Below are 27867 nucleotides of genomic sequence, written 5' to 3' on the forward strand. Positions count from 1 at the left end.
GATGCCTCACAACTCCGTCCTTCAAGAAGGTCCCCTAAAGTGATGATAATAGTCTCAGAACACGTCAGGAACTTGGCGACCACTTGATGCCCATCCGACTCGGCACATTCAGCTGGCGATTGGCCAGACTTGGTGAGAAATACGGTTCCGTCACACAGTAATAGACTGAGGAAGTAGGAGGTTGATTTCGATTCTGCTGAATTTGACTCTTGAGAGCCCATTCTCACGAAACTCTGCTGCCCCCAATAACAATCCTCCAGATGCCCCATGAGGCGACCCACGACAAGGAGGAGTCCTCCCCCACGACAGCGGACAGATTCTTCATGACGGCTCCAAGAGGCTTATAGAGGCAAGCGTGGACCATGGCCTCGATATCAACGGAGTTGGCAAATCCGAAACTGAGACGTGGTGAGCAAGCGGTCAAAGAGAGAGAGAGAAGGGTTGATCATACCTGTCCAAGATCTGAGCAAGCTTTTCAACTGCACCAACAGCATTCCCGCAAGTCAGCGAAGCGTGGCCCACGGCGACAACCAGTACTAGGTACAATACAGATACAAGGGCCTAGGTTTTGGTCGCCCGGTGAGCCCCGAGGAAGCCCCGAACGTAAATCAATGTTGAAGATCTCCCGGCCCGTTGGCACCTGTTCTGCACAGACCATCGGCCACCCGACGAACAGGGCAGACACCGAGGGATTCCAAATTCGCATGTTCAATCCTGATCTACCTTCTCCACACACACGTATAGAAAAAGGCCAGCTTGTTCACCTCTACAAGATGCCTATCTTCAGACCTCGCATCGCCATTGCAGGTGGTGGCCCCTCAGGCCTGGCGCTCGGCCTACTGCTGCACCGGCGTGGCATCGACGCCACCATCTACGAGTTGCGAAGCAAGCCCACGCCGGGGGAGCTCGCCAAACCGTCCGGGATGCTAGACCTGCACGAGGAGTCCGGGTTGAGGGCGATACGCGAGTGCGGCCTGTGGGACGGCTTCCAGGCGGCCGTGGGCGACTGCTCCGAGGCGACGCGCGTCCTCAATCCCGACGGCGTCGTGCTCCACGCCGACGAGGGCGAGCTCTCCTACCGGCCGGAAATCCCGCGGAACGCACTCACTGACCTGCTCGTCCGGAACCTGTCGGTGGACACCATCAAGTGGAACCACAAGATCGCGGGCGCCGAGCGCTCCCGCAACGCGGCCACGGGAGCGACTGAGATCACCCTCGACCTCGGCCCGGACAGCGGCGCCGCGACGTACGACTTCGTCGTCGGCGCCGACGGCGCGTGGTCCCGGATCCGCAACCTTCTCTCGGACGTCAAGCCCTTTTACAGCGGCGCGCAGTACGTGACGGCGACGCTACGGCACGCCTCGACCAGACACCCGCGCCTGGTCGAGCTGAACGGCACCGGCACGCTCTGCGCGCTCGGCGGCGGAAACGGCCTCATGACCCACCGGGGCCCCCAGGACTCGATCCGCGTGTACGCGGCGGTGAGCACGCCGGACGAGCACTGGGCGACGACGGCCGGGCTGGCGGGGAAGACGGCCGCCGATATCAAGACGGCGCTCCTGGGCGACGGCGGGCCGTTCCGCGGGTGGGCGCCCCCGCTGCGGGACCTGCTCGCCACGGCGTGCGACGAGGACGCAAGGGATAACCCCGGCCGCGCGGCCGATGTCACGCCGCTGTACATGCTGCCCGTCGGGCATGGGTGGGAGCACCGGGCGGGCGCGACGCTGGTCGGCGACGCGGCGCACCTGATGACGCCGTGGGCGGGCGAGGGCGTCAACCTGGCCCTGTGGGACTCGCTGGACCTGGCGCGCGTGCTCGCGGCTGTGCCTGGGGTGGCGGACGCGGCGGCGTGGCAGGCGGCGCTGGAGCCGCGGGTGAGGGAGTTTGAGGAGACGATGCTGGCGAGGGCGGCTGAGAAGGCGGAGGAGACGGCTAGGAACAAGGACCTGTTTCTTAGTGAGAATGGCGCACAGGAGATGGCGGATATGTTCAAGCGGTTCTATGGATGAGGACATGGCAATTTCCTGGAAAGGGGTTCTCCGGGAGAGGATCAGTAAGATGAGAAACGGATCCGGCATATGATCAGCAGGGGTAAAGCGTGATCATAAGGGCTTAGAATCCGACAGCACACGGCAGCTATTTGTAAAGAGAAGGATATCATATGGAAGGGAGGAATACCGACTAAGCAGCTAAACCAGGTCCTCTGCGGCCGAGTGGCTATGATTGTACGTACATAGATGGTAATTAATTCACTGTAGGAAGCTAGCTAGGAAAATACAAACAAGGAATCCCACCCAGTCTCGCCCATTCATCCTGGCTAGGCAATGGTTCCTCCAGTTGGCTTTGCAGAAAGATTGCAGACTAAGTATAAAACCTGGTGAAATATTAGCTTCTTAACCAACTCATCTACTCACTAAAAAGTAAATACTCAAAGTGGAACTGATGTCGAGTTTTGCTAGTCGAACACTTGCGTCATTATACCATAATGTGCCTGTCTCTTGAGAAATGGCTCGTCCCAGCCATGACATCACGAGTTAGAACAATGGCCCCATGGGACATTCAGCAAAGTAATTAGTAGCTATGATTACAACGCAACCTGAACGATAACAAGAGGGGAACCATTAAACAAACCATGGCCAAGACAGACAGAGACAACTTCGTAAGTGACCCCATCCCCTCCCGTCTCGTCAACTACACCCCAACTAAACCACCACCCAACAAAAAAAAGCTCTCGCACGCCAGCGCGCGGGCCTCCGCGCTGCGCGACCACATCTTCTCCCTCCCCGCGGACGAGTTCCGCGACAAGCCATGGAAGCTGGTGGGCGCGATTGAGGACTTTGCCCGCACCAGTGAGCTGCCCATGACGATCCAGGCGTCCAAGGTCGGCGTCATCCGCGGCGCCATGGCCGCCATGGACCCGACGCCGAGGCTGGTCCTCGAGTTCGGCACCTTCGTCGGCAGCTCCGCGCTGGCCTGGGGCGCCACGCTGCGCGACTTCCACGGCAACGCCGGCGGTGGTGATAGTGGCTTGAGGGTGTTCACCTTCGAGGCTGACCAGCAAGTCGCACAGATTGCGAGGGATCTGGTGGAGCTTGCTGGGCTGGAGGAGCTTGTCTTGGTGCTGGATGGGAAGGGGTCGGCGTCGGTGAGGCAGCTGCACGACGAGGGCTTGGTCGGGGAGGGTAAGGTCGACATGGTGTTTCTCGACCACTGGGAGGAGTGCTACCTGCCTGACCTGAGGCTGTGCGAGGAGCTGAAGCTGTTCCACAAGGGGTCCGTCGTCATTGCCGACAACACCGATTTCCCGGGCGCGCCGGCGTACGTGGATTATGTGAAGAAGGGGGGGAGTGGGGAGAGCGGTGCTGTCCGCTACCAGAGCCAGTCGGTCGATGCTAGTGACACCAACCTAGCTGTGAGTTGATCCCTCTCCATCTTTCTCACTCGGAAGTTCAGTCTTTTATATTCTTCTGTTCCTTTTACTTTGCCTCTTGTTTTCAAGTTTGATATTGGATTTATGTGACTGACAGGTTGCCTTTAGAAAATCGTTGAAATCAGCAAGGTGATAGAAATATGAACGGCTGAGAAGACGATGTTGCCACCATGGTTAATTAGAGACTAGGCTAGAGGATGTAATTGGCTTCTAATTAATTATTATATTTACTCCTATTACTCCGCGTTTCTTCGGTGTAATTCCCTGGAGGGATAACCTCTATTGGAAGTCGCCTTCTCAATCTCAGCCTGCTTTTCCATTCTACTCATAAGCTCTTTTCACTCCGCGTTTTATCCCATTGCCTTCGACTCTACTGCTCAAAACCCCCTTGTATCAATAGCGACAACCTTCCCTCCTTCTCCGGGACTTGCTGCCCCCCCACTCGTAACAACGTACAGCACATCCCTGTCCGCCTTCGTCCGCCCAAACACAGACGCCGTATCCCCCGCGAGCAAGGGGCTCGTCGCCTCGCCCTCGACGACGACGCCCTCGCCGTAGCCCCCGTCGCCGTCCGGCCTCACCGCAATGACGCGGTTGTCCTTGTTGGTCTCGACGTAGATCGTCCCGTCGGCCGCGAAGGAGAAGTCGTCGAGGAACTCGGCGTCCAGCACCGCGACCGTCTCGACGGCTGCGTGCGGGGCGATGGAACCCGTCGGCGTGACCTTGACGCGGTACATGGTTGAGAGGATGCCGTTGTCAAAGTACAGGTCGCCCTGGAAGAAGTGGATTCCGTTGATGCCGATCGGGGTCGACGCGCCGGGGGGCACTGCCATCTGGGGCGTCTGCATTGCCACGTCGTACTTTCCGGTCAGAGTGTCGACGCGCCAGATTAGACCTTGGACGGAGTCGGCGATCAACACTGTGGTGGGGCGGTGCGGCAGGGGAGTCAGTCCGTTGGGAAGAGCGGCCTCGGGGATGGAGGTGATAGTCTTGACGACGGGCTTGTGCTTGTTGAAGTCGACGCTGAAGGTGACGGTTGTGCCATTGACCGGGCTGCCTTCTGCGGAAAAGTTGGCGCCAACGATGGCGAACACATCGGGGGACGTCTCGGCAATGCCAAGGAGACTGGTGACCTCGTCGAAGGTATGAACCAGCGAAAGGCATGGCCTTTTGCTGGCCGGATGGGAAAGTTGATACAGGGATGCGTTGGGGGACAAGATGGTCAAGAGCAGGGCACCATTGTGACGAACGGCGATATTTTCGATCCAGGTTGGCTCCGGAAACTCCTGCAGAATGCGGTACGGGAGGGGAAGGGAGGTCTCGTGAGGGGTCGGATACGAAGAAGCGATAGGAATGAGCGAAGTCAACCCAAGAGCGACGCGGGTCAACGAAAGGAGCTTCATTCTGGGCAGTTTGCGGAGGGCAGAGTTGCGGAAGGCAGAGTTGCTGAAGTTGTGAAGTTGTTGAAGTTGCTTGATAGTATCTCAACTCACGCCACGCCAGAGTGAAGCTCTTCCGTTGTCGCAAGACCGATGATGCCAATGCTGCGATAACTGCAATGCCTCGGGTGGTCGGTATCAGCCTCTTTATAAGTGGCCATACATCGCACGGATGCCAACAAGTTCGACGGGCTGCTACTGCCCTCGTCAGCAAAAAGATGAGTCAGGTGCATACCTAATTACCAATAATAGGGGCTTATTTCGTGCCTACCTAACTAATTAGTCATTCGCCGTTGTGGTCATCCGGCGTCCAGGTCTTGTTAATAATCGCGCAAATCCTTCCGAATCCTTCCAAAATTTTCTGAGTCCTTCCAAATTTATGCTCCAAAGGTACCTGATTAGAGGCCTGCGAGAGAATCAGTGTGGGAAGTCCAGACTCTTGACCTTCACCCCAACCCCAAGACGCGCAAAGAAGGCGTCAGGGCGAGGGAAAGAGACCCTTTGCTCCATCCTCCTCTTGGGGAGCTTATGCAACTTTCTGCGGCGCGCAAGCTTATGCAGCGTGTGAGCGGCAGCGATGGAACGCTTCTCGCTACACTCTGCTCTCTCTTCAGAGTCAAGGAGGATCAATCCAATAGTGCGGACGCCACCAAGTCTCTCATGACCCAGACCCTCTTATATTAATCTGGTGGTGCAACTTCGCGTATGGTCCGCGATGCGGAATCCGTTTCAGCTTCTTTCACTGCAGGTAACCGGCTCGGCGGGGAAAGTAAAGCGCTAATCATCGGCCGGAATCAACCGTGTCCACCCCCGAATGGTCGCTTCGCGGAACGGCTGAGAAGCGAGAAGCTGGCTCTGCCGTGTTGCATTGTGGGTTGGTTGTTGCGCAGTAGCTGGCATAGGCGCCTCGGGACTTCTCAACGGAGGCTACACCATTCTCGCATCGATCGTGCCGGCTTCCAGACAGGCCAGTAAGTATGACCCGTTCCCGGGGGCATGAAGAAGAAATCCCAGCCAATACCCGAGCGAAACAGCACTCCGGGTTCGGCAACCTGCTAGCGTTCCTAGCGTGGGAGCACCGCGTCGGCGCCGGGGCCTTGATCCCGGTAGCGCTGCTGCGTCATCTGCACCAGCTGCCTCAACATGGCCTTCCTCAGCAGCTGCACCATGACAAAGGCCTGCTACTTCTCCAAGGCTCGGGATTGGCTCACCGAGTCGTCCAAGATGAGCCAGATATACGGTGATGCAACATCTGACCATAATTCGTGCGGTAGAATATTTCAAGACCAAGCACTATTGCGAGAGGGAGAATTTGTGCATATCGACACGACCCCTACAACTTACACAAGTATTGCTAAGGTTCTCACTTTGTTTGCCAACAGATGTGATTTCCCCAGTTCGGGAAGTCAATCTCACAGGAGTAACTTTCAGCTCGTCCCACTAACAGGAATGGCAGGATCTTGCATGGACAAGCTGAAAGAACTCTGGCAGGGGTGTCACGTTGCAGATTTGGTTTCCACCAGTTTGTAAAATTCCAGAGCTACCAAAGTAATTACCACCTGAAGGACTATCCCAGGCCAAGTCCCGCGATAGGTAGCCCGGAGAAGACAGAAACGACAAGACAGAAACCAGAAGTAGCCAGAACCCAACTGTACCTTCCTATCACTTCAGATTCTCCAGGATGGCCGGGTGGGTTCAGTACTGATTTACGGACTTCGTCCCTTTCCAAGATTTCCGGAATAGTCCCTAAGACACGAAAGAAAATGCAAGCAAATTGGCACCCACCAGCTTCTTCAACCGCCTGCACAGCAACCCCCCACAGGTACACGGTCTTCTTCCCGTCCGCGCGCGATTGGCTTGTACGCCTGCACGACGCCGCGTGCACCCACCCACCTGGCGTGCACACCATTCGTCGGCGGGGCGCGCCGCGAACGCCCGGACGCCGAACCGCGTCAGGCCCGCGCGACAGCCCGGTCTCGCAGAAGCAGGGGTCGGCCGAGTTGATGATGATGGGGTGCGCGTGCGTGCGCCTTGGCGGCGGCCGTGTCGTCGACTGGGTCGTCAACGACGACGGCCAGCTTGGGGAGTGTTACGGGGTGTACACCATTCTTCAGCGGCTCGTAGCTCGCATTTGAGGTGTTTATCAATTCGTAACTATTCATGTGCTCTCTCGCGAATCGTGGTACTGGTTGGTACATACATGTACCTGCGCCACAAATGGTGCGCGCTCCTTGCCGATGGGGTTGGTCACTGGTGCAAGGTGTAAGTGGCTACAGGGAATCAAACTTTAACTGAAGGCTTCATTCAACCTGAGGCTCAGCTTCGAGGATATGGTGGTTGGTATTTACGTCAGCAACAGCTACAAATGCCGAGACAGACGGGCCTGGGATTCGTTGGCATGGCTCGCTTGAGTGGCTCGCTTGAGTGGCTCACATTGCGATCTCCATGTTGGGGAATCGTGGGGTCACTTGATGACAGGTCTCCGGGCACTAGACCCTAGTTTTCCCCTAAACCCCGCAAGCGAGGACGGATAGAGATGTCCAGGCACGTCAGGTTATTGTTTCCCGAAGCCTCCTGCAACGCTAATAACCTAGCGCGGCTGCTTGGGAATGGGTTCTGCCATTGAGCTATTGCGGGGCCACCTCTTGGCATCAAATGGCGCCGCAGATCTATGTCGAAGTGTCGTCTGATGAACGCCCTCGCGTTCCTGCGCCGGGAAAGGGGTTCCTTGTTTGTTGCCGGAGCCTCGGCCAGGGCAGTACCAGAATGCCAGCCGCGACGATTTATGGAGCCTCATGCGAGGGAATCCTTCATCTCCACAGCTTCGGCTTCCCCATTCAGTTCTTCTGCAGCAGACCCCCAGCACCAACTCAACCATGACCGCCGTAGCAGATCCAGAGCCCATCGCCCCCGACGTGCAGGCCCAGGACCACAAGGAGGTGAACGAGGGCCAGGTCGCGCACGTTAGTACCGATGACGAGAAAACCGTGGGTCAGCCCCAGACCGCCTACGTCCCCGACAACGATGACGAGTACAACGTCACCTTCAAGACCTGGATTGTCGTTGGCATCCTCTCCTGGAGCTATGGCATCTCTTTCTGGATTGTCCCGAGTCTCAGCTCCTGCCAGGGAGTCGTCGCGACGCAGCTGGGCGATGTCTCGGCGCAGTCTTTCTATATCTCTATTTACACCATGACGGTCACGATAGCATTCATGGTCTGTGGAGGTGAGTAACTAGCAGTCGGCACATGCGGGAGAACTAGGTGGGAAAGGGTCGCTAACTGGGGCTTCGGAACGCAGCGAACAGCGACTTGTTCGGCCGCAGGTGGTTCATCATAGCCGGCAACGTCCTCATGTTCATCGGATTCATCATCGGAGGCACGGCGAAAAACAACAACTCTTTGATCACGGCCTGCGCCTTCATCGGCTTCGGCGGCGGCAATGCCCAGCTGGCGGCCTTTGCGCTGCCCGAGTTGCTCCCCAACAAGTGGAGGCACATTGCCATTGTCATCGCAGACATGGGCGTGTACTTTGCCGTTCTCGTCGGACCTGTGGCCGGGCGGTTTGCAGCTCATAATGGCGAGTCGGTGAGTGTGGCTCTAGAAGAGCTTCAGCTTTCATACAGGCGTTGCTGACTTGCACACACACAGTGGCGCTGGCTGTTTTACGCCCCTGCCATCTGCGTCTTCTTCTCCTTCGTCGGCCTCTACATGTACTACTTCCCGCCCAAGCACCCGCGCGGTCTCCCCTTCCGACAGGCGCTCCGCGAGCTCGACTACGGCGGCGCGATCCTCTTCATCCTGTCGGCGACGCTGATCCTCACGGGCATCGTGTACACGACCACGCTCCCCTCCAGCAACCCGCGCGTGATCGGGACGCTCGTGCCGGGCTTCGCGCTGCTGGTCGTCTTCGCGCTCTACGAGACCTTCATGCCGCTCAAGCAGCCGCTGACGCCGACGCGCGTCTTCCTGCGCGGCAAGGGCCGCGAGCTGACTGCGCCCTTCGTCGCGAGCTTCGTCGTCACCATGTTCTACTACGCCATCAACGTCATCTACCCGACCATGATCGCCGTCCTCTTCACCGACGCGACCACTGACTTCCGCTACGGCGTCGTCCTGTCCCTGCCCTCCAACATCGGCCTCGTCTTCGGTGCCTTCCTGCTGACCGTCTTCGGCTCCAGGATCGGCCACTGGCGGTGGACCCTCACGGGATCCGTCACCGTCATGGTCGTCTTTGGCGCGCTGCTCGCGCTGGTCACGCCGTCGCGCAAGGGCCTGGCCATCGCCATGGTCTTCATCGAGCAGATCGGCTTCGGGTGGGCCCAGTACTTGTCCATCGCCTTTGTGCAGTTTGGCACCGATCAAGTGGAGCTTGGCATTGCCGGCGGTCTTGCGTGCGTGCCTCTAAGCTAATTACCCCTGTGTTGTGTTCACTGCAGCAGATAGAATGACTTGACTTATTTTCGCCGTTTTAGAGGTGTTGCTCGCTTCGCCGGTGGCGCCGTTTCCATCTCGGTCTTCTCGACGATCCTGGCCAACGTGCAGGGCAAGGAGGCGGCGAAGCTCATTCCCGCAGCCGCCGAGGCCGCCGGTCTCTCGCCCTCGGCGGTTCCCGCCCTCCTCGGTGCCTTGCCGTTGGGTGCCGAGGCGCTGGCCGAGGTGCCGGGCATCACGAATGAGATCATCGCCGCTGCGGCTGATGCTTTCAAGCAAAGCTACGTTGTCGGCTTGCGGACAACCGCGCTGGCGTCGCTCTCGTTTGGGATCATTGGCATTATTGGTGAGTGGTCAATTCATTAGCAACGACGTGGATCGTGTGCCCCATTGAATTCTGCTAATTTGAACCCCTTAGCCTGTTTCTGTTGCCAGGACATCGGCCCAAAGATGAACAACAAAATCGAGATTTTCTTGGAGAACGATGTCAATGCCGACAAGAACAAGTTCCACTAATTTGTAGCCCAAGAACTCGTGGGTAAATATTTGGTTAATTGGGCTTCGTAAATACCAGACAAGCAGGCGTGAGAAGCTTGCTTGCCATCTGAAACCCCCGAGGTTGAATATTGACGGGACGTTTAATCCGGATGTTTATTTTCCTTTCCTAAACTTACCTTCTGCGTAATACCGACGGAATCAAGGATACCAAACTTTCTGTACGGAGTAACTTAGCCAACATTGGGGTTAGGGCATATTTAATAATTATGCAATTCAAATGGAGTACGACGTAAGGTCCGCAAAGCTTGATCTCCTGGAAAACAGATACCAATGGCAACTGTTACAAATCACTAGATAATTAGTCCGTTACCCGGCTCTCTTTTCACCAGTGGTCGGTTTGCAACCCCTCACCAGTTGGGGCGGGTAAGGGGAACCGAAAGGGGTCACAGGAATCACAGATTATGATGTGGGGCGGACCAGGCACTTGGCACGGCTCCTGCAAGTGCGCGTACAGTCAATTAACTATAATTATCTAAAGAAGGGGGAGTGACCTTCTTCGCATAGCATGTGCTTCTCTTGTCCCATCTTATCAAGGTGTAAAGAAAGATCAGACACTGTCAACAAGTTCGCCCATCATGTTCTACCTGTTTGCCTACGTCAACTTCATGCCCAATGGCTACGGCCCCGTGAGTAGACCCTACCCAAGACACAAGACCATCTTGCTTTCCCAGGGGCGATGAGACTCACACACCGCAGTGGCAAGCCGCATATGACAAGCTCGGCGAGTACGTCTGGAAGGAGGAGCCGTCGACATTGTCGTACTACTTCGGCATCCCCTACGACTACGAGCACGACTTCGAGTCCACCCCCCTCATGTTCGCCTGGGAAGTATACCCCGACCGCAAGGTAAAATTGACCCGTCCACCCTCTCCCGTCCAGCAGCAACCCCAGCTAAACCCAACCAACCCCCCCGGGCAGGGCCTCTACGAAACCCACTTCAACTCCCCCGCCATGGCCGAGTTCCAAAAGGCCGCCCTGCCCGCCATGTCGACGGGCTTCGACCTGGCGCACTACGCCGAGCTTCCCGGCGGCATGCTCGACGCGCCGGGAGACGCGCGCCAGTGCGGCGTGATGCAGGATATCCGGATCCAGTGCAAATCGCCCGAGGCGCGCACCGTCGCCGCCGCCCGGCTCGCGGCCGTCGCGGCTGCGGTGCGCGCCAGGGCGGACCCCGCGGTGCTCACGTGGATGGCGTTTGAGTGCCTCGACGACGAGACGGGGCTGCGGGTGTTTGCGAGGTTCGAGGATAGGGCGGCTATGGAGAGGGCTAATGCTTGGGATGAGGTGGTGGGGTTCTGGACGGCGAGTAAGGAGAAGGAGATTGCGAGGATTGATCAGAGGGCTTATGTGCCTAATGGGAAGGGGTGGTTGCACCGTTGAGGGGGTTGCGTGGGGTTGGAGGGCAGTGGAGGGGGAATGAGTTGGTGAAATGGCGGAGTGTTCCCCGAAGTCTTTCCTCCAGTAGTCGCCGGTGTTAGAGATATGTAGAAACTCTGCTCATTATCGGTGAAATCTGGCCGTTTTGGCCCTCTCGGGCTCAACTGGGACTGTCCGCATGGTTGGTGTCAAAGTTGAAGTTCAAGGCTGCAGAAAGTCGCTCGACTATCACACTGGGGAAGGAATGACGGCGCAATAACCATAAACGGGTCCATAGAATGTGTCAGGGAGGGTTTGGTTGGTTGTGGAGGACGGCATAGGGGGATATAGTTACTGTGGTGTAATTAACCCAAGCAGTTCCTTTTTGTTAGGAGGTCAGTCGACAACCGGGAATAATCGTCGTCTAGTTTTCAAGTCCCGCCACCACCTTCATTTGGTTGAAGTGTCACTTTCATGTCGATGAAAAGTATATCAACCTACATAATATTTCACTCGACGTACGAACTACTGCAGGCCACTGGCCCAGTAGCGAATATCACACAGGTCCCGCTCAAGTCACATCTATATAACCCATCGCCAAGTTTTCCTACCCCCACTACCTCCCTCGCCCAGATAGAGATACAACCAGACTAAGAGCAGGCATAGCCAAGGTAGTCGGCCGTGCAACTACCGTTCTAGCCATTGCATATAGCTCTGGGTTCGCATTCTATCAGCCCAAAGAGGAATGTCTTGCGTAGCACGATATGGTCTGGAGAAGACTAAATTGAGACCATATGCCGCTTACGAGCTTCCTCTGAAAGAACCCAACGGAATAGAACAGCCAGAAAATCACATGTTGAGTAACTATTTGGGGCGGGGATAGGATTGCCAGGACGATAGCGCGGCTTTTGGAAGCCTGGCAAGAGATCATGATGGCCGTGATATTCTCGCTATTGTGTGAAATGATATCCGGATCGATCTCTACCTACCTAGAGACGATGAGCAACGAAGCGAAGCGAGCCGCGATGAAGAACACGTAGAGGAGACTTAACAGCCGAACAAAAACTCTTGTGGAATTGTCGCGGAATTTTGAGGACATCGACTACCTCCACCAAACCGCTCATGGGGTCACGTCGTACTGGGACGAAATCGTCGCAGACTGTCCGTCGCGATTCGATCCTACACTGCCTCTTCTTAAGGGTATTCTAATCCAACACTCAGTTTTGCTAGGGGGCTCGCACCATTGATCCGGGCCGATGGCATGGCGCAGTTGGTCTCTTGCTGCTCGCGGCCTCGTCAACACCCAAGACCCTCGGTTTCAGGACATTATGGATAGAATCGAGGCGAACATATGTTGGGTTTACCAACGGGAGTGGGCCCCACATAACTAATTACTTTTGTGCTGGGATCTGCCTCGATGGATACGCCCGAGATCGGGTAGTAGCAGAGCCAGAACACCCCTGTACACAGCCTCATCAGCCCCGTCAGCTTCCCCTGTGGGGGAGCTCTCCAGGGCAACCCGGGTTATCCCCGGCGGTGCCTAACTTCCCGGTAACCTCCCCGCCCAATATTGTTTAATAAGGAGAATCCTGTCAAGCCTGCCTTGCTGCAGCTTCCCCCTCACGGAATTTGCGCATACCTACATGGAGATAGATCGACAGCCAAGCAACAGACCACCATCCACCATGGACGACAAGAGGCCAACGTCTCCTGTCGAATACAAGTACACCCCCATCCAAGATGTAGGCTCAATTCGACTCTTAGTTCTGCATCCCGCTCCATTGCCTGAATTACCTCTTGAGATCTCGCTCGGCGAGTTTCCTCTTGGTACTGGTCAACAATTTGGAGCCTTATCGTACACGTGGGCAACAGAGGGTGGGGACTCTGCCTTATCAGAACGTGTGCAATGTGAGGGGGCATTTATCAGGGTCACTACGAACTGTGCAGCGGCACTTCGGAGGCTTCGCCAAACCCAGAGTGTCAATGTCTTCTGGGTTGACGCAATTTGCATCGACCAGTCGAATGACGGCGAAAAGAGTCTCCAGATACCCTTGATGCGACAGATCTACACTCAGGCGACCGTCGTGGGTTTGTGGATCGGCGAGACATCGTCGACTGTCGATGAGGAGACATCGCGTCCGCTTTCGGAGCTGGGCATGGAGTTCATCCACGACTTTGCTGTCGAGATCGCCGAGAGACACAATTCCGGTCTGAACATCCGCGAAGGGGTGCTTTACCAGGAAGTCGTCAAGGACCGAAAAGCCTATCGAGAGCGGGGGATCGAAGCTTTCACGCCTCGAGTTCGAGGTCTATGGGGCATCTTGCATCGGAACTGGTGGCAGCGCTTGTGGGTGGTGCAAGAGCTGGCTCTCTCACAGTCAGCCGTGCTCATGTGTGGAGGGAAAAGAGAGAACTTCGACAACCTAGTAACGGTCATCGACGCGATGGTGAGAATCCGCCCCGACCAACCGGTCGAGGAGCTCGAGTACAACGCCACGTTTCTGACGGCCACTTTCCACCAATTTTACATGAGAGATTACATCAAGCGACGCAGACTCCAGGGCGGAACTGGGGAGAATCGGACGCCTGGCATCAAAGCCCTCGATATTCTCAATGCCACTCGCAACACTCGCGCCGCCGACCCGCGCGACAAGATATACGGGATACTGGGCTTCTTTGGGGACCCAGAATCCGATCCCGAGAACATATTTCCTCGGCCAGACTACACCATGACGGCGGCGGAGCTCTATGCCCGTGTCGCCACAGCGATAATTACCAAGACCGGGACTCTGGACGTCCTGGGCTCATGTAACGGCTTTGTCCGGTCGACGGTTCCGGACCTGCCGTCCTGGGCAGCGGCATGGAATGACACTCCACTGAAATATTTCTCGGAAGATGGCTTCAACGCTTCACGCAACTCGTCTGTCGTGTATCAGGAGCAACCCGAGGGGAGTCGGCTTCTAAGAATAAAGGGGAAGAGAGTTGACTCCATAGCCCATGCAAGTGCGCCCAAGGATGGTGTGACCACTTACACCAACCAGGAGTCTGTTCGGATATGGCGTGACTGGTCCGACTTGGCCTTTTCGTTACATTCCTACCCGACCGGAGAAGACATGGCACATGTCCTGATGCATACGCTGTGCTGGGGGGCCAATGTAAATTTGAAACGCCTAGTGCCTGGAGAGTTGCAGGAGAACTTTGACGCCTGGATCAACATCCTGAGAGGTGCAGACTCCTTGGAGGTTGTTGCAAAGCACATCTTTGTGGAGGACGCAGCCTCTACATACTCGTATCGCGCTTCGTTTCTGACGTGGGGGAGGATCTTGTGCATGACTGCGAACTCGTATCTAGCCCTGGTACCGGTGTCTGTCTCTGCCGGTGACCAGATCGTCATATTCAGCGGCGGGAAGGTGCCGTTTGTGTTGAGTCCTGATGGAGACAAGTTCAAGTTGGTGGGACCTTGTTATGTCCACGGTATCATGGATGGTGAGGCTTTTCCAATAGAAGAAGAGGGATCCGACTCATTGGAATGGTTTACTCTCTGTTAGAAAGCGGCAACTATTATCTGCGCGCGTACCAAAAACTTGATGATCCCAAATGAAATCGAGCTCAACTACTTAAAAGAGTCAAAATCAAAATCCCCGCGCCGATCTCAACAACCACCATGAGAAGAAATATAATTGCTACAAGTCCAGAGCCGAAATTCGTGTTATCTCCCTCGGAACATGAATGCCAGGCCCATTGCCTATGTTTCTGCAGCAATGCTGCTCCCCTCTTCGTTATCACGAACAACCTCTCCTGTAGCAAGAAGCCGCCAACCCTTGGGGGGTGGCGTGTCTCGCGTCGGCGGGCGCTGCCACTTCAGGAAGTCCTTGCCCAAACGCATAAGCGTAACGCGAAATGCAGCCGGCCTACGAATGGGCCGGCTGTCCAGGTCCAGGGCTAGAGAGTCAGGCAGCGGCGGCCAGTCTAGAGGCTCTGGTGTTTTCGTAAAATGATTGATCTCCTTGTCAATCTTCTTCCTCTTGCTGACCCATTCTGTGAGGATGTGGCGATATTCAGCCACAGGGCTGTCAAGCTGGACATCCGGGTGCTTTTCTCATTCAGGCTTCTTAAGCACCCTTGACATCTTCAATTCGTGGGGGTAAAACTCTCTGCGGAATTCAAATTCGCGCGTGATGATCTCGTAGAGAGTAAAGACAACAAACTTGACGTCGTTGCAGTCCTCCTCATACGCAAACTCGCAGCGGTTGGCCCGGTCTCCCTCCCAGCCCAATTTAGCAGCACAATTGAAATCAAAGATCTGAATACTGTCCGTCTCAGCATCAATGAGAAGGTTCCACGGGCATATATCGCCGTGAACAATACCCAGGCGGAGGTTGAGGTAATCAACAGCCTATTAAATAGTACCCAATGGTAAGTATGCAAGGCGCGGGAAATGGAAAGTAAAGCACTAACGTTAATGAGTTGCTTCAAGTACTTGAGCTTAAAGATGCGATCCTTATTCTCTGAAAATGTGCCGCCAGGCACATAGCGAGTGGTAAAACCAACCACCTTGTCATTGCCCTCAACTGCGTCAACGACAAGAGCATCGAAAGGGACAATGTTGGGGTGCCTTGGTATGCGTAGAACGCAATTTGCTTCATGCCAGAAAATGGCAACGTTGGTCTTGATGATGTAGTACTTGAAGACAACCAGCCTGGTCTTGCCTCGGCAAGGCTGGTAGGTTGTCAAGTCGACCTGAAGCCCAAGCCGGTCAACTTCAGTGAGATCGTGGCGGCGAACTGTGGCTAAATTTGGGGGAAAATCGGTACGTGAAGGATAAAATGGGATGCTTGAGGCGTCATCCAAGGCATCTGAAGAGCTGGACAAGACTGCGCCGTCATCGGAAATACTGAGCAGGACAGTATCGGTGGGAAGACTGTCGATGCATTTCTGGAGAGCCTGGAAAAACAAAATCCTCATCACACTCCTCTTTAAGCGCATGCACGCTGATAGTGCGCCGCTGATCCCAGTCATGTACAAGCCACACAGAGCCATAGTCAAAGTGTGGATCGTTTTGGGTAGAGGTGAAGCGCCGATCGGCACGACAGTGCTTGTAGTAATGTGAGCCCATATTCGGTAGCCGGGTCGATGGAGAGAGACAAAGAAGATTAACCAATGCCCCCTTGCAGGATGTGATGGAAGAAGACGTTGGGCGCTTAGGTAGCCCAAGCCTGTGAAACGGAAACGGGTGGCCATTGCTCCGGGCGGCAGTTTACAGCTGCTCTTATCGCGTAGGTAATCGACGTTATCCCAGCATATGTCGGCCCTACGATCGAGAGAACCCTCGACATCCTCCCCGGAGACCTCCTGCGTTTTGTCGACAAATTTGAAATTGCGTATGGGGAAGGAAAGTAAAGGTATAAGATTTTGTTAGACCGTTGCAGATACAGGTGTAATTGGCGTTGAATGGGCGACAGTATACCAAAAATTGCAAGCTCTAGGGGAACTTGCAAGGAAGCCGTAAGTACCACCAGACACTTCGAACAATGGATGGACAATGGAGTTCGTTATACCGAGCAAGGCGAGCAACCAGGTGATGAAGATCAAGCAAATCTTTAGCAGCGTTCTAGGTGATAAAGATATCAATATAATTAAGGGAGTAGAGGCAAATGCTTGTTGCAAAGTTTGACAATATGCATACCGTCTGGTGTCAGGGTTATAGGCCTACTAGGATAGAGTAAGGGGTGAAAAGCAGGGTCAATGCTACGTAACTAGTAATCGCATGCAAGGTAAGGTGTAGGTGAGTAGTGATTGGAAACAAAGGTAGAGTAGCACTAGCATTCCCCTTTGGTTTTCTAACATGTGTCTCTCCAACCTGCAGTTCCGGAAGCAAAACTTCCCGATCCTATGTCCTATCTAAACCTTTTACCTAGTTACAAAAAATGTGAGGATGTATCAAGGGAGAAAAGGCCCAGACTTCTGGAAAAAGTTGGCAGGAAAGCTGAATTTCGAATCAAGCCCCTCCAGAGCACGCCTGGCCTCATCAACCACGTCATGCCCAAAGTTGTATTCGAGGAATTCATGGGGTGTTTCTACGGCACAAAAGGGTCAGCACCGGCACCTACTCGGTCCCCATTATGGGCCATGCAAAGCCGGTCTCCTCTAGGAATCTCAGCTCCAATGGGGGGGGGGGGGGGGGGTACAACTTACTGGGCACGGCCTCCTCGGAGCCCATGTACTTGGCCGCCTCCTTGTGGATCAGCTGCACCTGGTCCTGGCCGGCGTTGCTCAGCGTCTGGATGGCCGACGCGCGGTTGATGCGGATCCGCTCGTACGCGGCCAGGCGCGCGGCGACCGTCTCCCGCGTCGCGCCGCACATGGCGATGCCCAGCGCGATGCCGTCCTCGAGGCCCTGCGCGCCGCCTTGGCCTTGGTCTAAAGGGATGGGTCAGCGAGTTATTGGATTTGCTTCATGGAGTCTGGGCGCGGCAAAATGGGTGGTAAGTGGGCGGGCTTTACTTACGTGGCAACATTGGATGCGCTGCGTCACCAGCAAGTACCATCTTCCCCTTCGTCCATGTTGGGATGGGGGCTCGGAAGAGGAGCGGCCAGTATTTGACGTCCGTTGCTTTGCTGCACCGCCGTTAGTTGGAGTCTCGATTTGAGCATGAGGCTTGCATGCCACATACTTGATCACTTTGAGCAGGCCTGGGTGGAAGGCCTTGAACACCTCCAGCATCTTGGACTTGTTCGCCGAGGCGTGCCAGTCTGGAAAGACATCGAGTCAGCCATCGAGTCAATGGGACTGGACACATGCATTTAGCGTCCCTGTGTCACATTGATCAGCCCACCTTCTTTCTCAGAGGCACCCATGTCCGCGTTGTGAAACATGGCGACAAAGTTGAGGATCTCATTGCTTCATGGGTCGTCGGGGTCAGCGGGACAGACACTGACTAGGTAGTCGAGGTTGGGGCGTACATACTTCCGACACGGGTAGCAGACAAGCCTCCTCCAATTCGCCGTGTCGACGAAGATGCGCATCTTCCCGTGGCGGTCCTCGCTGAAGAAGGCCGTGTCGGGGTCGCTCTCCAGCGCCGACGCCGGAATGAGGAAGCGGTAGCAGCAGTTGTAGAACTCCTGCGGCTGGGCCGGGTTGGGCTTCCCGAGGACGGCCTCGACAGCGATCGAGTTCACGCCGTCTGCGGCGATTACCACATCCGGCGTGATAACCTCGCCACTGGCGAGAGTGATCGAGGGGGTTTCCGGGTCCTGGAGAGAGATGAAGGTTATATGAGTACAATTCTGAGCGCCCCGGGAACTGGGTTCGTTACCCGGGCCCACTTACATAGCCCACGACCTCCGACTTCAGGTGGATGACCACCGGCGTCCCCGGCGCGTCCCCCTCCTCCGTCGTTGCTAGCGTCTTCAGCGCCTGGTGCAGGTCAACCCTGTGGGCGAAGTAGAAGGGCGCGCGGTACTTGTGGGCCACCCAGTCGCCCATGGGCACGAGCTGGAGCTCCTTGAGGCCAAATGGCTCGTGCAGAGCGACGGCGGTGACGGGGACAAACTGCGCAGCCACCGGGTCCAGGCCCCACCCCAGCAGCGGGCGTGAGGCGTTGGGTGGCACGTTGATGGCGGCGCCGACCTCGTTGTTCAGCGCCGATCGCTCGTAGATGGTGACGGTGTGGCCGGCCCTGCGGAGGGACACACCCGCTGAGAGGCCGGCTATGCCGCCGCCGACGATCGCTATGTTCAGGGCCATTGCGGGTTAATTTTCGGGTGGTTAACCTTGGGCAGGCGAAACAATATGCTGGTAAGTCTCAGAGAAGCATTTTTGTATTCATTCACGGATACAGCACCTGCAGCACATATTACAAGGTGGCTCAGGGGCAATAAAAACACGGGCGAGGGCACCGTTGGAAGACTCACTCACGTCAGCAAGGCCACATGCCAGGGGGGTGAGGGGTTGCAGTTCATGGCATGGCATGGATATACAACATCAATACAAGTCGGAGTTACGGACTTATTCTGGATCATACGTTCGTTTGGACAGCCCCACATCAGCCGCCCCCTTGCTTTGGCCGTTTTTGTTTCTTTCCTTTCCTTCCTTTTTCTCGCCTTTTAAACTTTTCCTTTCCTTGGTTCTTGATTTCTTGGTTGGGATTGTTTCTCTTTTCTTTTTTTTGCCCTCTCGTTCGATTTCTTGGTTTTCCCCTCTCTCAGCTTGTCTCAGCTTGAGTGATCCACTTATGCGACTTGACCCGTAGACGTCGTTGGGCGGCACATGCATGCAAACTAATGTAGTAAATAATTGGTGCAGGGTTTCCAGGATCAAGCTGCATCCATGTGCTGCACCCCTTGCCTCGCAACCAAGGCTTATGGTAGCACCCCGGCGCAAGCCACACAGGTCGGCTCTCCCAACCCGCACCAATATTACCACGCTGCGAACAACCCCCATCCCAGTCGTCCATCCCGTGTGTAGTGCCCTTCTTGGCCCGGGGAAGTGGGTTGCATGTTCCGCCACAGTCTCGATCTACATTCATTGCAGTGGCATGGTGGAAGCCGGAAAGTGGGCGGACTCCCGGAACATTTCTAGTCGACATGGCCAGTGTCGGTGCTTCCTTCAAAACAGCCATTGTCATCTCTTCCTCTCCACTCCAACTTGCTGCTCCTTTGGACGCTTATCGGTGGTATTTCGGTGCTTAAAAGCGAGTAATTTGAAGCGCTGTATTTTGATCGGTTTGCCTCTGCTCTTGCCAGCGGTCATCACCCCTTAACCCACCACATTTGGTTCTTCTCTGGCTGTTTCCGGCACTCCTTCAACAGATCCCGTCCCGTCCCATCCGCCCATCCCTCGCCCTCGGGTCGCGACAGGAAACAACGGCCATGGCTGCAGCAGACCCTGAGACCTCGGCCAATGAGGCCCCACCTTCTACCTACAGCGGCGAGAAGAGCACCGCCATCCTTTCAACCAGCAGAGGCGAGGAGAATGAGCCTGTGCCTCGCCTTCACTTGAAGACGTATCTAGCCGTCTTTACTGTCTGTCTGATCTACTATGCCCAACTGGTCAACCTCGTTGGCGCCGGAGCGGTATGTGACTGGAGTTCCCTGTAATCATGCATCCACGACACGAGGAGAACTTGCTATCTGACTCGATGCTTGCAGCAAACCCAAACCATCGCCTCTGCGCTTGGAGGATCCGATAAGTCGGTATGGATCAGCTCCCCGATGGTCATCATGACTGTCGTGCTCGGCCCCATCATATCCCAGGCCGCCGACTACTGGGGCCGGCGCATCTTTCTGGTAGGGACGACAGCCCTGGGGGCCGTCGGCTCCATCATCGTGGCGAGGGCCGACTCCATGGGCATGGCCATCGCCGGTTTTGCCATCACGGGCGTCTCGTACGGAGCGCAGCCGCTCCTCCACGCCGTCTCATCCGAGGTGCTGCCTCGACGGTACCGGTCGTGGGGCCAGGCTGCCGACCTCGTCTCGAGCGGGCTTGCCGGCGTCACGGCCCTGCTCGTCGGGGGCGCGATGAACCGAGGCGGGAACCCCAGGTCGGAGAGCTTCCGCAACTTTTGGTATATGACCACGGGCATCTTCACGCTCGCGACCATCCTCACCGTGTTCTGTTATAACCCGCCGGCGAGGGAGGAGCAGAAGTCGTTCGCGTTTATGGAAAAGCTGAGGAAGCTGGACTGGATCGGATACGCCCTCCTCACGGCGGGCCTGGTCCTGTTCTGCATCGGGCTTTCGTGGGCCGATAACCCGTACCCGTGGTCTAACCCGCACACGTCGGCCACCTTCGCGGTGGGGATGGCGCTGGTGGTGTGCCTGGCCGTCTACGAGGGCGTCATCAAGAAGGACGGCATGTTCCACCATGGGCTCTTCCGCAACAGGAACTTCCCCATCGCGCTGGCCTGCATCTTCTGCGAGGGCGTCGCCTTCTTCGCCGCCAACCAGTACTTCGCCTTCCAGGTCGGCGTGCTCTACGAGACGGACAACCTCGTCGTCGGCATCCGGTACAGCATCCCGCTGATCGTGTCCATCTTCTCCGCCCTGACCGCCGGCTTGTACTGCGCCGTCACGAGGCGCGTCCGGTGGTTGACGGTCCTCGCCTTTGCGATCTTCGCCGCCTTCTTCGCCGCCATGGCCACTACGGGGCCCGACGACTCGACCAAGGTTTGGGGATTCCCTATCCTGCTGGGTACGGGGCTCGGCATGTCGCTCTGCGCCCTCATCACGGTGGCCCAGCTATCCACACCGCCTGAGTTGATTGCCATTGCGAGCGGCCTTATCATCAGCATCCGGTCGTTTGGCGGTGCCATTGGCCTTGCAATTTGTGAGTGAACCAACACTGTCGCAGATGATGAATTATTGATTATTTTTTGACTAATTGCGCGGATTCCAGACAATGCCTTGTTTGTCGCCAAGATGAACCACCTCGGCGACAACATCGCCGCCGCCGTCCTTCCCATGGGTCTGAATCCCGAGAACATTGGCCCCTTCATCGGTGCCCTGACGTCGCGCGACGACGCTGCCTTGTTCCAAATCCCCGGCGTGTCGCCCCCGATGGTAGAAGCGGCAGCCAATGCGTTGCTCAAAACCTACTCGACTGCCTTCAGGAGCGTGTGGATCGCGGCGAGCTGCTTTGTCGCCGTTGCCGCAATTTGTAAGTTTTCTCCCCGAGAATTATATGAGCCCAGCCCAGCATGCAGGTTTGCTGATCTTCCAACCACAGTGGCTGTTTTCCTCAAGGACCCGAGACATGAATTCAACATGCACATCGACTTCCCCGTGGAAGAGAAGGAGAAACTCTATTCCAAGGAGTAGGGGTTGCCAGGGGTTCGGGAACGCGTGGGCGAAAACGTGGTCTGATTCTGCCCCTTTTCCGTGCAGGCTGCAGGCTGCAGGCGCCATCCAGTTGTGCCTAAGCCACTCATCCGAAGATGTACATGCGTAGACAAACAAGATAGATAGCTACTTATTAGGTGGGCAGCCAGGTAGCTGCAGGGCGCTCATGCTGGTAACCTATTCTTGTCTTCGGAATCCAGCCGCCTCGCTTCTCTAGATTGTTTACTTTCCAACAGGCACTGTAAGCTCGGTAGTGGTACGACATGGATCCCCCCTATCGCCTGCTGTCTCACAATTTCCACGTTACTCGCACGATTTTTCAAAGACAGCGCCGCAGCCGGCAGGGAAACCCATGTGGGCGAGGCGCATGCGCGAAGCCATGATTTGTAACAACATGTAAGCCAAAAAAAAGCAACCCGGTTTGGTCCAAACGTGGAACAGAAGAAACGTTTTTCCCAAGCTATTGGATTTTGGGTTGGGGGCTGAGACTCAGTCACATGCCGCCACATGCATGCCCGTCTCAGTGGAAAGAAAAAGAGGGAAAAGAAGAAAAGGTCCGATCCCCTGCCTTCCAAGCTCCCATGGAATGATCCACCAGCCCGTGTTAACTCACCTTACCGGGGGCTGCCTGCTAGTGGCGTTCGACTACTATGCAGTAGACCGTCTATAGCTTAGCGGAGCACTCTTAGGTCGTCCGTCCACGGCACAAGCCGCCTTGCCCGAGGTGGGATTGAAAACCATGACCCAATCAGACCTCGCAGTCAACCAAATCTATGATGTGGGCTCACAGTGAGCGATCCACGGCGCATGGATTTGCTGATCCCTTGCGTGCAGTTAATAATGTTACATACCCTGAACCAAGCATCTCGAGTCCAATCGGGACGTTGTTCCGCGCCATTGTTTGGAGTTTCCGAATTTACTTCCAACGGGATTATCGCATGTCCCTCTTCAGCCTGTTTGATTCGAAGATTACAATAGTAAGGATGCTTTCGCCTACGGAAACCAACCCACCCGCCCCTTTTTTTTATTTTCATCTTTCTTCTCATATTGCTCAATCGCTACGTACTCATGTAGATTGAGTTGCAGTCAGCTAACCCTAAAATAACTAGGTCCAACCTGGCAGGGCAGAAGAAATAACCTGGGGCAATGATACGACCTTGAACGAGCCCCCCCTCTTGGCAAGCGCCAAGTGCGCCGATAAAACTTGGAAGCAAGACACTATCTCAGTTCTTTCTTTTTTCTTCTTCTTTTTTTTTTCAGGCCAACGTAACAACCAGGGAGGCAGGTAGCTGCAAGTCATGAACACCCCGCTCTGTATAGAAATATGCGTCGAATATACACTCGGTAGTTCGGTATATACATTTGGGGGTCAGTGCATCCCGCCCCAGGCACCCAAAAAAAATAGCGCAGTTTGAGCAAGCTCGCAAGCCGATTAGCTGAACCATGAGATGCATGCGATGCGAATCACACAACGGCTTGGTGTGGCATGATGGATCCGCCCCCCTGCTTCCCAACTGGCGGCCATCTTTCCAACGCTCGCCTGGGCCCTGAGGGCTAAGACATTGATCGTCGCCGTCGCTTGGACTTGCAGCTTCGGTACTTTGATCACTGGGCACAACTGGGATGAGAGTGGCGGGAACATCGCCATCATCGCTATATGATGCTGAAACGGCCGTCCTCTTGAGCCTTGGCGACTGGTCTGGACGTGGGGAAACTCGAGCTTTCTCCGCCTCGAGCTTCTTTCTTCGGACCCATCTTATCATATCATAACCCGCTTTTATTGCTTCCTCCTCCTGCTCTTCTTCTTCTTCTACCTCGTCGATCCTCCGCGTACAACGCATTTTGCCAGGAAGGATGCAGATCGCCGCGCCTGCTGTCCCCGCAGTGGTGACGCTGCTCGTCTTCACGACTCTGGCCCTCTTTGTCGTGGCGCTGCGCGTGTACACGAGGGTGTTTGTGGTCAAAAATGTCGGAGCTGATGACTACCTGATGGTTGGATCCATGGTGAGTTTGCCCAACTCTAGTTCGTTCATGACCTGCCTCTGGATCACCGGCATACCGCCAGGGCAGATCAGGATGTACAGTCGCTGACTCGGCCGTGCCAGCTGGGATCCATCGGCTTTCTCGTCGTCATCTTCATTCGTGAGCCTCCCTGGAACTCTAATCGCACCGTCCACCCTAGCTAATGAGGCTGCAGAAATCAAATTCGGCCTTGGCCGGGCGGTCACCTTCGAGGAGCTGCCAAAGTTCCTCATGGTAAGCCACCTCCCCCAATGTCCCGTCCCACAACCCAGCGACCGGGGCTTTCTGTTCCGCGAGGTGGCTTGTACTGATGCCGTATTCGTAGGCGCTCTGGGGTACCATCCCCCTGTACAACCTCGCCTTGATCCTCTGCAAGATCTCCATCGCCATCCAGTACTACCGCGTCTTCCGCACCCCGGCGGTGCAGAGGATGCTCAAGGGAATATTCGCCTTCCTGATCGTGTACGGCCTCTGGACCATCATCGGCAACATCCTCACCTGTGTCCCCGTGCAGAAGTACTGGGACTTCACCGTCACAGATGGCGTATGCCTCGACAGGAATGCCATCACGTTCGTCAACGCCGGCATGAACATTGTCACCGACCTCACCCTGCTGGCCATCCCGATCCTGCTCCTCCGGAGGCTGCAGATCACGAGGAGGCAGAAGTACATACTCATGGGCGTGTTTGCATGCGGCGGGCTCGCGTGCGCAATGAGCATCATCCGGCTGAGGTCGCTGTATCAGATCGGCCACGCGCCGCTGGAACGACAGTCCAGTACGTGACCCTCCCTCCGCAACCCCCTTCTTTTTTACTATATTCCACTATCTTCTTCCACCTCCCATCATCACGTCCTCCCCAATCCCCACAACCAACCCGACATCACAAACACGCTGGCTAACATCTCATCCCCTCAGTCGACGGAGTCAACATAGCAATCTGGTCCTGCATCGAAATCAACGTCGGCATAATCTGCGCCTCTGTGCCCGCCATCAAAGCGCTCGTCGTCCAGGTCTTCCCCAAGCTCCTGCTCTCCTACATCTACCCCTCGCGCTCCAAGAACAACCCCTACGCCGGCTCCCGCTACGCCCACCACCACCACCAGCGGCAGGGGCAGCAGCAGCTCAGCGACGGCGGCGAGACCGGCGGTGGCTGCGGCGGCGGCCCGTCGTCGTCGTCAAGCGCGTCCAAGGAGGAAGGGAAGGCGCGCATCATGGTCCGGCAGAGCTTCGAGATGAACGCCGTGACGAGGCGGGACGCCGGCGTCGTCGGAGACAGCACCGAGGCGGGGAGCCGGGACGGGAGCGAGAATAACCTCGTCTTGACGGGGTGGAAGACTGACTGCTACGCCGTGCCGGGGAAGAATCGGAGTGGGAATTAGGGAATGAGGGTCGGTTGTCGAAAACGAAAAAAAAAGGGGGGGCGTCAACGGGTATTGTTTAAATCGGTAGAGAAAAGGCCGTTGGTTCTTGGTATGGCGAATTGAGGCGTTGCCTGGATGGGGGAGCGTCTGTTTGTCACTAGCAATTTGGCCTTGACCTGTCTGCCAATATATGTCTTCATGGAGGTTGGTTACATCCTGTTTCGTGGGGTATCGTGACTATCCTACTCAAGAGCGCTGTCAAGTTCATTCTCACCTTACATTTAACATTGTCCGGGATATGCATTGATATTTGGAAAAAGTAAGAAGGTACTGAAAGAGAGTTGACGGTAGAGTCCTCGATATCAGAACATTGACTCAAGTCGTGGTTGGTATGGTTGCCTAAGCCCACTTCTTATGCACAAAGTATTTCTCATCCCGCAGCCCCGCGCTCCAGCCTCTCTTTTTTCTTCCCAGAACTATCCGTCCTTCTGGCGTATCGCGCCTCACTAGTACACCATGCACCAAACTCTATACGTCTTAGTCTACCCCTCGCGTCTTTTCGCCGCACACTGGTCATTTTGGATACCATACCTCGATGGCAGCGGCCAAGAGTCAGATACCGGCGACCGCATCCATGTGACAGGAGACCGCCTCAACGGTTTCCAGTACGAATATGTGCGGGACTACAATGTCTGCGAGGACGAGAGGAAGCCGAATTCCTTCGCCATCGGATTGCTTTCGACCGCATCAATCAGCGGAGGAACCGAGGATGACCACCGCACCTCAGGCGTGGCGGCTGAGGAAACTGATGCCTTCAATGCATTCGACAGGGCTTGCAGGGAGGTGCAGGCGCCGGGCCCGAGTCTCAACAAGGTTATGAAGACGGATGGCGGTAAGGCGACTGGCCCGCCCTCAAGGAAGACCGAGCTTAGAGACTGCCAGTGGTGGGTTAAGCAGGCTGTTGCCCGTTTGGTTGAGGCAGATATGCTATTGCCCCTAGATGAAGGACAAGGGGCAGGGACTCCTAGTGAAAAAGTGGAGGGATTGCCGCGGCACTGATGCCACCAGGGCGGACATGCAATACCAGTAATTGCAGAGGAATAGAAGCAGTACTGCTCTCTGAATCTTGCCCTCCTGCAGCTGCAGATGTCAAATATCATAAGCTGTGGTAAATCGAGCCTTAATAGTGAGGGGCTGGGTGCCTTACAGATGTGGTTTAGGTAGGCTGGCAGTGCTATACAATTAGAAAGCACCGGGCAAAATAATCGTTCTGGTTTCAATGCCTCATTCCCCAAAGCGGCGCACACCACCAGCTGCAACTGCAGCGTCATATGATATGGCGAGAGCTTCACACTATGACGTTGCCTTTTGCTGGACCCATATAACAGAAGACGATTGCGATCTCATCATCCGAACCAACAATGGTTGGCTTTTCTACTGCCATTTCGACCCGCGTCCAGTCGCCCGACGTGAAAGAGCAGTACTTCAAGTGCCTCAACATGCTTCGATCAGGCGAAGAAGAGATGGGTGATTTCTATGTGGAAGACGCTTGCGACTGGCTGATAAAACCGTTCGGGTCCCTGATTGCTCAACTGGCGCCGGCTACAACTCCACTATCAGTGTTGACGACGAGTGGACGACCGACTCTGTCTCAATACCTCTTTCCTCAACAGGTGTCCTTTATTGTCAACGCCACGGACAACCAGCTACAGCCAATCCGGGTCGACAACCAAGAGTACGTCTGGCGGGCTTCGACGCTCAGGCTAGACGACGACTTCGCCAAGGATCTTGATCAGTGGACACAGTTCTACCATCCATCCCGCATTGAAGTCCATTACGGTTGTCCCCAGGATGTCCTTATCAAACCCCCGACACGAGTCATCGTCACTGGATCCGACGACCGTTCGGTCATCTGTTTCTTCAAACCGTTCAGGGCTTCATCCCGCAACCCACGCGCGGATATCGAACTCATGACCCACCGGAAGATCGCCACGGCACAGATACCCCCTCCACCACATATATGGATCTGCGGCATCTACGGCCTTGTTCGGGACGAGAACGGGTTATTGGGCATGTTGTTCACTTGGATCGACGTGAGAGCCGTGTTGTCAAAGGGGCTGGCTGAAAGTAGTCCGGCTTATTTACGGCGACGGTGGGCATCTCAGATTGATGGGTCGATAAAAACGCTTCACCAAGAAGGTATCATCTGGGGTGATGCCAAAGCCGAGAATGTCCTGATCGATAAGAACGATGATGCTTGGGTTATTGACTTTGGGGGCAGTTATACACCTGGGTGGGTTGATCTGGAGAAGGCTGGAAGCTTGGAGGGCGACATGCAGGGCTTGGGGAAGATCATGGATATGCTTTGTTGATGTCAGCAGAGGAGATCCAGGACGGTTTACTGCTTGTGGCTTAGCGTGGCATTGCCT

The 27867-nt window shown here is 55.7% G+C and overlaps 13 protein-coding genes across 13 annotated transcripts; 9 read left to right on the forward strand and 4 right to left on the reverse strand.

Annotated features, from left to right (window-relative positions):
• Positions 1-22: 22 nt before the first annotated feature.
• QBC33DRAFT_551774 (uncharacterized protein) lies at positions 23-783 on the reverse strand. The gene is made up of 2 exons (XM_060429227.1): positions 452-783; positions 23-398 (listed from the first exon to the last, which is right to left on the reverse strand). The coding sequence occupies exon 1, from the start codon at positions 704-706 to the stop codon at positions 476-478; it is 231 nt and encodes a 76-aa protein (XP_060278754.1). The 5' UTR covers positions 707-783; the 3' UTR covers positions 23-398; positions 452-475.
• On the forward strand, positions 774-2009 carry QBC33DRAFT_581677 (salicylate hydroxylase; the record flags this gene model as incomplete). Its single annotated transcript, XM_060431280.1, has 1 exon — positions 774-2009. The coding sequence occupies one exon, from the start codon at positions 774-776 to the stop codon at positions 2007-2009; it is 1236 nt and encodes a 411-aa protein (XP_060278755.1).
• A 400-nt stretch (positions 2010-2409) lies between these two features.
• QBC33DRAFT_281887 (catechol O-methyltransferase) lies at positions 2410-3691 on the forward strand. Its single transcript, XM_060423253.1, has 3 exons — positions 2410-2659; positions 2729-3412; positions 3539-3691. The coding sequence occupies exons 1-3, from the start codon at positions 2633-2635 to the stop codon at positions 3572-3574; spliced, it is 747 nt and encodes a 248-aa protein (XP_060278756.1). The 5' UTR covers positions 2410-2632; the 3' UTR covers positions 3575-3691.
• On the reverse strand, positions 3604-5154 carry QBC33DRAFT_500993 (uncharacterized protein). The gene is made up of 2 exons (XM_060425690.1): positions 5141-5154; positions 3604-5064 (listed from the first exon to the last, which is right to left on the reverse strand). The coding sequence occupies exon 2, from the start codon at positions 4831-4833 to the stop codon at positions 3808-3810; it is 1026 nt and encodes a 341-aa protein (XP_060278757.1). The 5' UTR covers positions 4834-5064; positions 5141-5154; the 3' UTR covers positions 3604-3807.
• Positions 5155-7745: 2591 nt separating this feature from the next.
• Positions 7746-9817, forward strand: QBC33DRAFT_461312 (putative trichothecene efflux pump protein; the record flags this gene model as incomplete). The annotated part of the gene is made up of 5 exons (XM_060425024.1): positions 7746-8094; positions 8169-8455; positions 8519-9261; positions 9343-9647; positions 9720-9817. 5 exons carry the CDS (start codon positions 7746-7748, stop codon positions 9815-9817), a joined length of 1782 nt encoding a protein of 593 aa, XP_060278758.1.
• Positions 9818-10434: 617 nt separating this feature from the next.
• On the forward strand, positions 10435-11239 carry QBC33DRAFT_581681 (uncharacterized protein; the record flags this gene model as incomplete). Its single annotated transcript, XM_060431281.1, has 3 exons — positions 10435-10485; positions 10556-10705; positions 10778-11239. The coding sequence occupies 3 exons, from the start codon at positions 10435-10437 to the stop codon at positions 11237-11239; spliced, it is 663 nt and encodes a 220-aa protein (XP_060278759.1).
• A 1565-nt stretch (positions 11240-12804) lies between these two features.
• QBC33DRAFT_551784 (heterokaryon incompatibility protein-domain-containing protein) lies at positions 12805-14824 on the forward strand. Its single transcript, XM_060429228.1, has one exon. The coding sequence runs from the start codon at positions 12859-12861 to the stop codon at positions 14761-14763; it is 1905 nt and encodes a 634-aa protein (XP_060278760.1). The 5' UTR covers positions 12805-12858; the 3' UTR covers positions 14764-14824.
• Positions 14825-14960: 136 nt separating this feature from the next.
• Positions 14961-16352, reverse strand: QBC33DRAFT_614276 (uncharacterized protein; the record flags this gene model as incomplete). The annotated part of the gene is made up of 4 exons (XM_060432584.1): positions 16206-16352; positions 15674-16159; positions 15343-15611; positions 14961-15285 (listed from the first exon to the last, which is right to left on the reverse strand). The coding sequence occupies exons 1-4, from the start codon at positions 16329-16331 to the stop codon at positions 14961-14963; spliced, it is 1206 nt and encodes a 401-aa protein (XP_060278761.1). The 5' UTR covers positions 16332-16352.
• A 512-nt stretch (positions 16353-16864) lies between these two features.
• On the reverse strand, positions 16865-19368 carry QBC33DRAFT_551789 (FAD/NAD(P)-binding domain-containing protein). The gene is made up of 7 exons (XM_060429229.1): positions 18546-19368; positions 18183-18469; positions 18052-18116; positions 17890-17968; positions 17724-17833; positions 17411-17635; positions 16865-17292 (listed from the first exon to the last, which is right to left on the reverse strand). Exons 1-7 carry the CDS (start codon positions 18960-18962, stop codon positions 17156-17158), a joined length of 1320 nt encoding a protein of 439 aa, XP_060278762.1. The 5' UTR covers positions 18963-19368; the 3' UTR covers positions 16865-17155.
• A 596-nt stretch (positions 19369-19964) lies between these two features.
• QBC33DRAFT_281956 (major facilitator superfamily domain-containing protein) lies at positions 19965-22126 on the forward strand. The gene is made up of 4 exons (XM_060423254.1): positions 19965-20290; positions 20366-21542; positions 21612-21872; positions 21942-22126. The coding sequence occupies exons 1-4, from the start codon at positions 20087-20089 to the stop codon at positions 22031-22033; spliced, it is 1734 nt and encodes a 577-aa protein (XP_060278763.1). The 5' UTR covers positions 19965-20086; the 3' UTR covers positions 22034-22126.
• Positions 22127-23631: 1505 nt separating this feature from the next.
• QBC33DRAFT_282019 (Satratoxin biosynthesis SC1 cluster protein 4) lies at positions 23632-25890 on the forward strand. Its single transcript, XM_060423255.1, has 5 exons — positions 23632-24058; positions 24160-24196; positions 24252-24310; positions 24402-24852; positions 24993-25890. The coding sequence occupies exons 1-5, from the start codon at positions 23909-23911 to the stop codon at positions 25454-25456; spliced, it is 1161 nt and encodes a 386-aa protein (XP_060278764.1). The 5' UTR covers positions 23632-23908; the 3' UTR covers positions 25457-25890.
• On the forward strand, positions 25846-26718 carry QBC33DRAFT_551798 (uncharacterized protein). Its single transcript, XM_060429230.1, has one exon. The coding sequence runs from the start codon at positions 25955-25957 to the stop codon at positions 26495-26497; it is 543 nt and encodes a 180-aa protein (XP_060278765.1). The 5' UTR covers positions 25846-25954; the 3' UTR covers positions 26498-26718.
• Positions 26719-26742: 24 nt separating this feature from the next.
• Positions 26743-27856, forward strand: QBC33DRAFT_601445 (uncharacterized protein). Its single transcript, XM_060432108.1, has one exon. It carries the CDS (start codon positions 26860-26862, stop codon positions 27808-27810), a length of 951 nt encoding a protein of 316 aa, XP_060278766.1. The 5' UTR covers positions 26743-26859; the 3' UTR covers positions 27811-27856.
• The last annotated feature ends 11 nt before the right edge of the window (positions 27857-27867 follow it).

The sequence above is a fragment of the Phialemonium atrogriseum genome, assembly GCF_030411735.1.
Source record: "Phialemonium atrogriseum strain 8032-3 unplaced genomic scaffold QBC33scaffold_40, whole genome shotgun sequence".
Lineage (NCBI taxonomy): Eukaryota > Fungi > Ascomycota > Sordariomycetes > Cephalothecales > Cephalothecaceae > Phialemonium > Phialemonium atrogriseum.

Bases quoted from the DNA above. Each gene is read 5' to 3' on its own strand.
- QBC33DRAFT_551789 (XM_060429229.1), bottom strand. From the start codon at position 18,962: ATGGCCCTGAACATAGCGATCGTCGGCGGCGGCATAGCCGGCCTCTCA. The intron at 18,117-18,182 runs GTATGTACGCCC...CGACCCATGAAG, and splicing joins GTCTGCTACCCGTGTCGGAA to CAATGAGATCCTCAACTTTG. The intron at 17,636-17,723 runs GTAAGTAAAGCC...CCATCCCTTTAG, and splicing joins AGCGCATCCAATGTTGCCAC to ACCAAGGCCAAGGCGGCGCG.
- QBC33DRAFT_551774 (XM_060429227.1), bottom strand. From the start codon at position 706: ATGCGAATTTGGAATCCCTCGGTGTCTGCCCTGTTCGTCGGGTGGCCG.
- QBC33DRAFT_551798 (XM_060429230.1), top strand. From the start codon at position 25,955: ATGCACCAAACTCTATACGTCTTAGTCTACCCCTCGCGTCTTTTCGCC.
- QBC33DRAFT_281887 (XM_060423253.1), top strand. From the start codon at position 2,633: ATGGCCAAGACAGACAGAGACAACTTC. The intron at 2,660-2,728 runs GTAAGTGACCCC...AACAAAAAAAAG, and splicing joins AGACAGACAGAGACAACTTC to CTCTCGCACGCCAGCGCGCG. The intron at 3,413-3,538 runs GTGAGTTGATCC...GGTTGCCTTTAG, and splicing joins CTAGTGACACCAACCTAGCT to AAAATCGTTGAAATCAGCAA.
- QBC33DRAFT_282019 (XM_060423255.1), top strand. From the start codon at position 23,909: ATGCAGATCGCCGCGCCTGCTGTCCCCGCAGTGGTGACGCTGCTCGTC. The intron at 24,311-24,401 runs GTAAGCCACCTC...CCGTATTCGTAG, and splicing joins AGCTGCCAAAGTTCCTCATG to GCGCTCTGGGGTACCATCCC. The intron at 24,853-24,992 runs GTACGTGACCCT...TCATCCCCTCAG, and splicing joins GCCGCTGGAACGACAGTCCA to TCGACGGAGTCAACATAGCA.
- QBC33DRAFT_281956 (XM_060423254.1), top strand. From the start codon at position 20,087: ATGGCTGCAGCAGACCCTGAGACCTCGGCCAATGAGGCCCCACCTTCT. The intron at 20,291-20,365 runs GTATGTGACTGG...CGATGCTTGCAG, and splicing joins ACCTCGTTGGCGCCGGAGCG to CAAACCCAAACCATCGCCTC. The intron at 21,873-21,941 runs GTAAGTTTTCTC...TTCCAACCACAG, and splicing joins TGTCGCCGTTGCCGCAATTT to TGGCTGTTTTCCTCAAGGAC.
- QBC33DRAFT_551784 (XM_060429228.1), top strand. From the start codon at position 12,859: ATGGAGATAGATCGACAGCCAAGCAACAGACCACCATCCACCATGGAC.
- QBC33DRAFT_500993 (XM_060425690.1), bottom strand. From the start codon at position 4,833: ATGAAGCTCCTTTCGTTGACCCGCGTCGCTCTTGGGTTGACTTCGCTC.
- QBC33DRAFT_601445 (XM_060432108.1), top strand. From the start codon at position 26,860: ATGGTTGGCTTTTCTACTGCCATTTCGACCCGCGTCCAGTCGCCCGAC.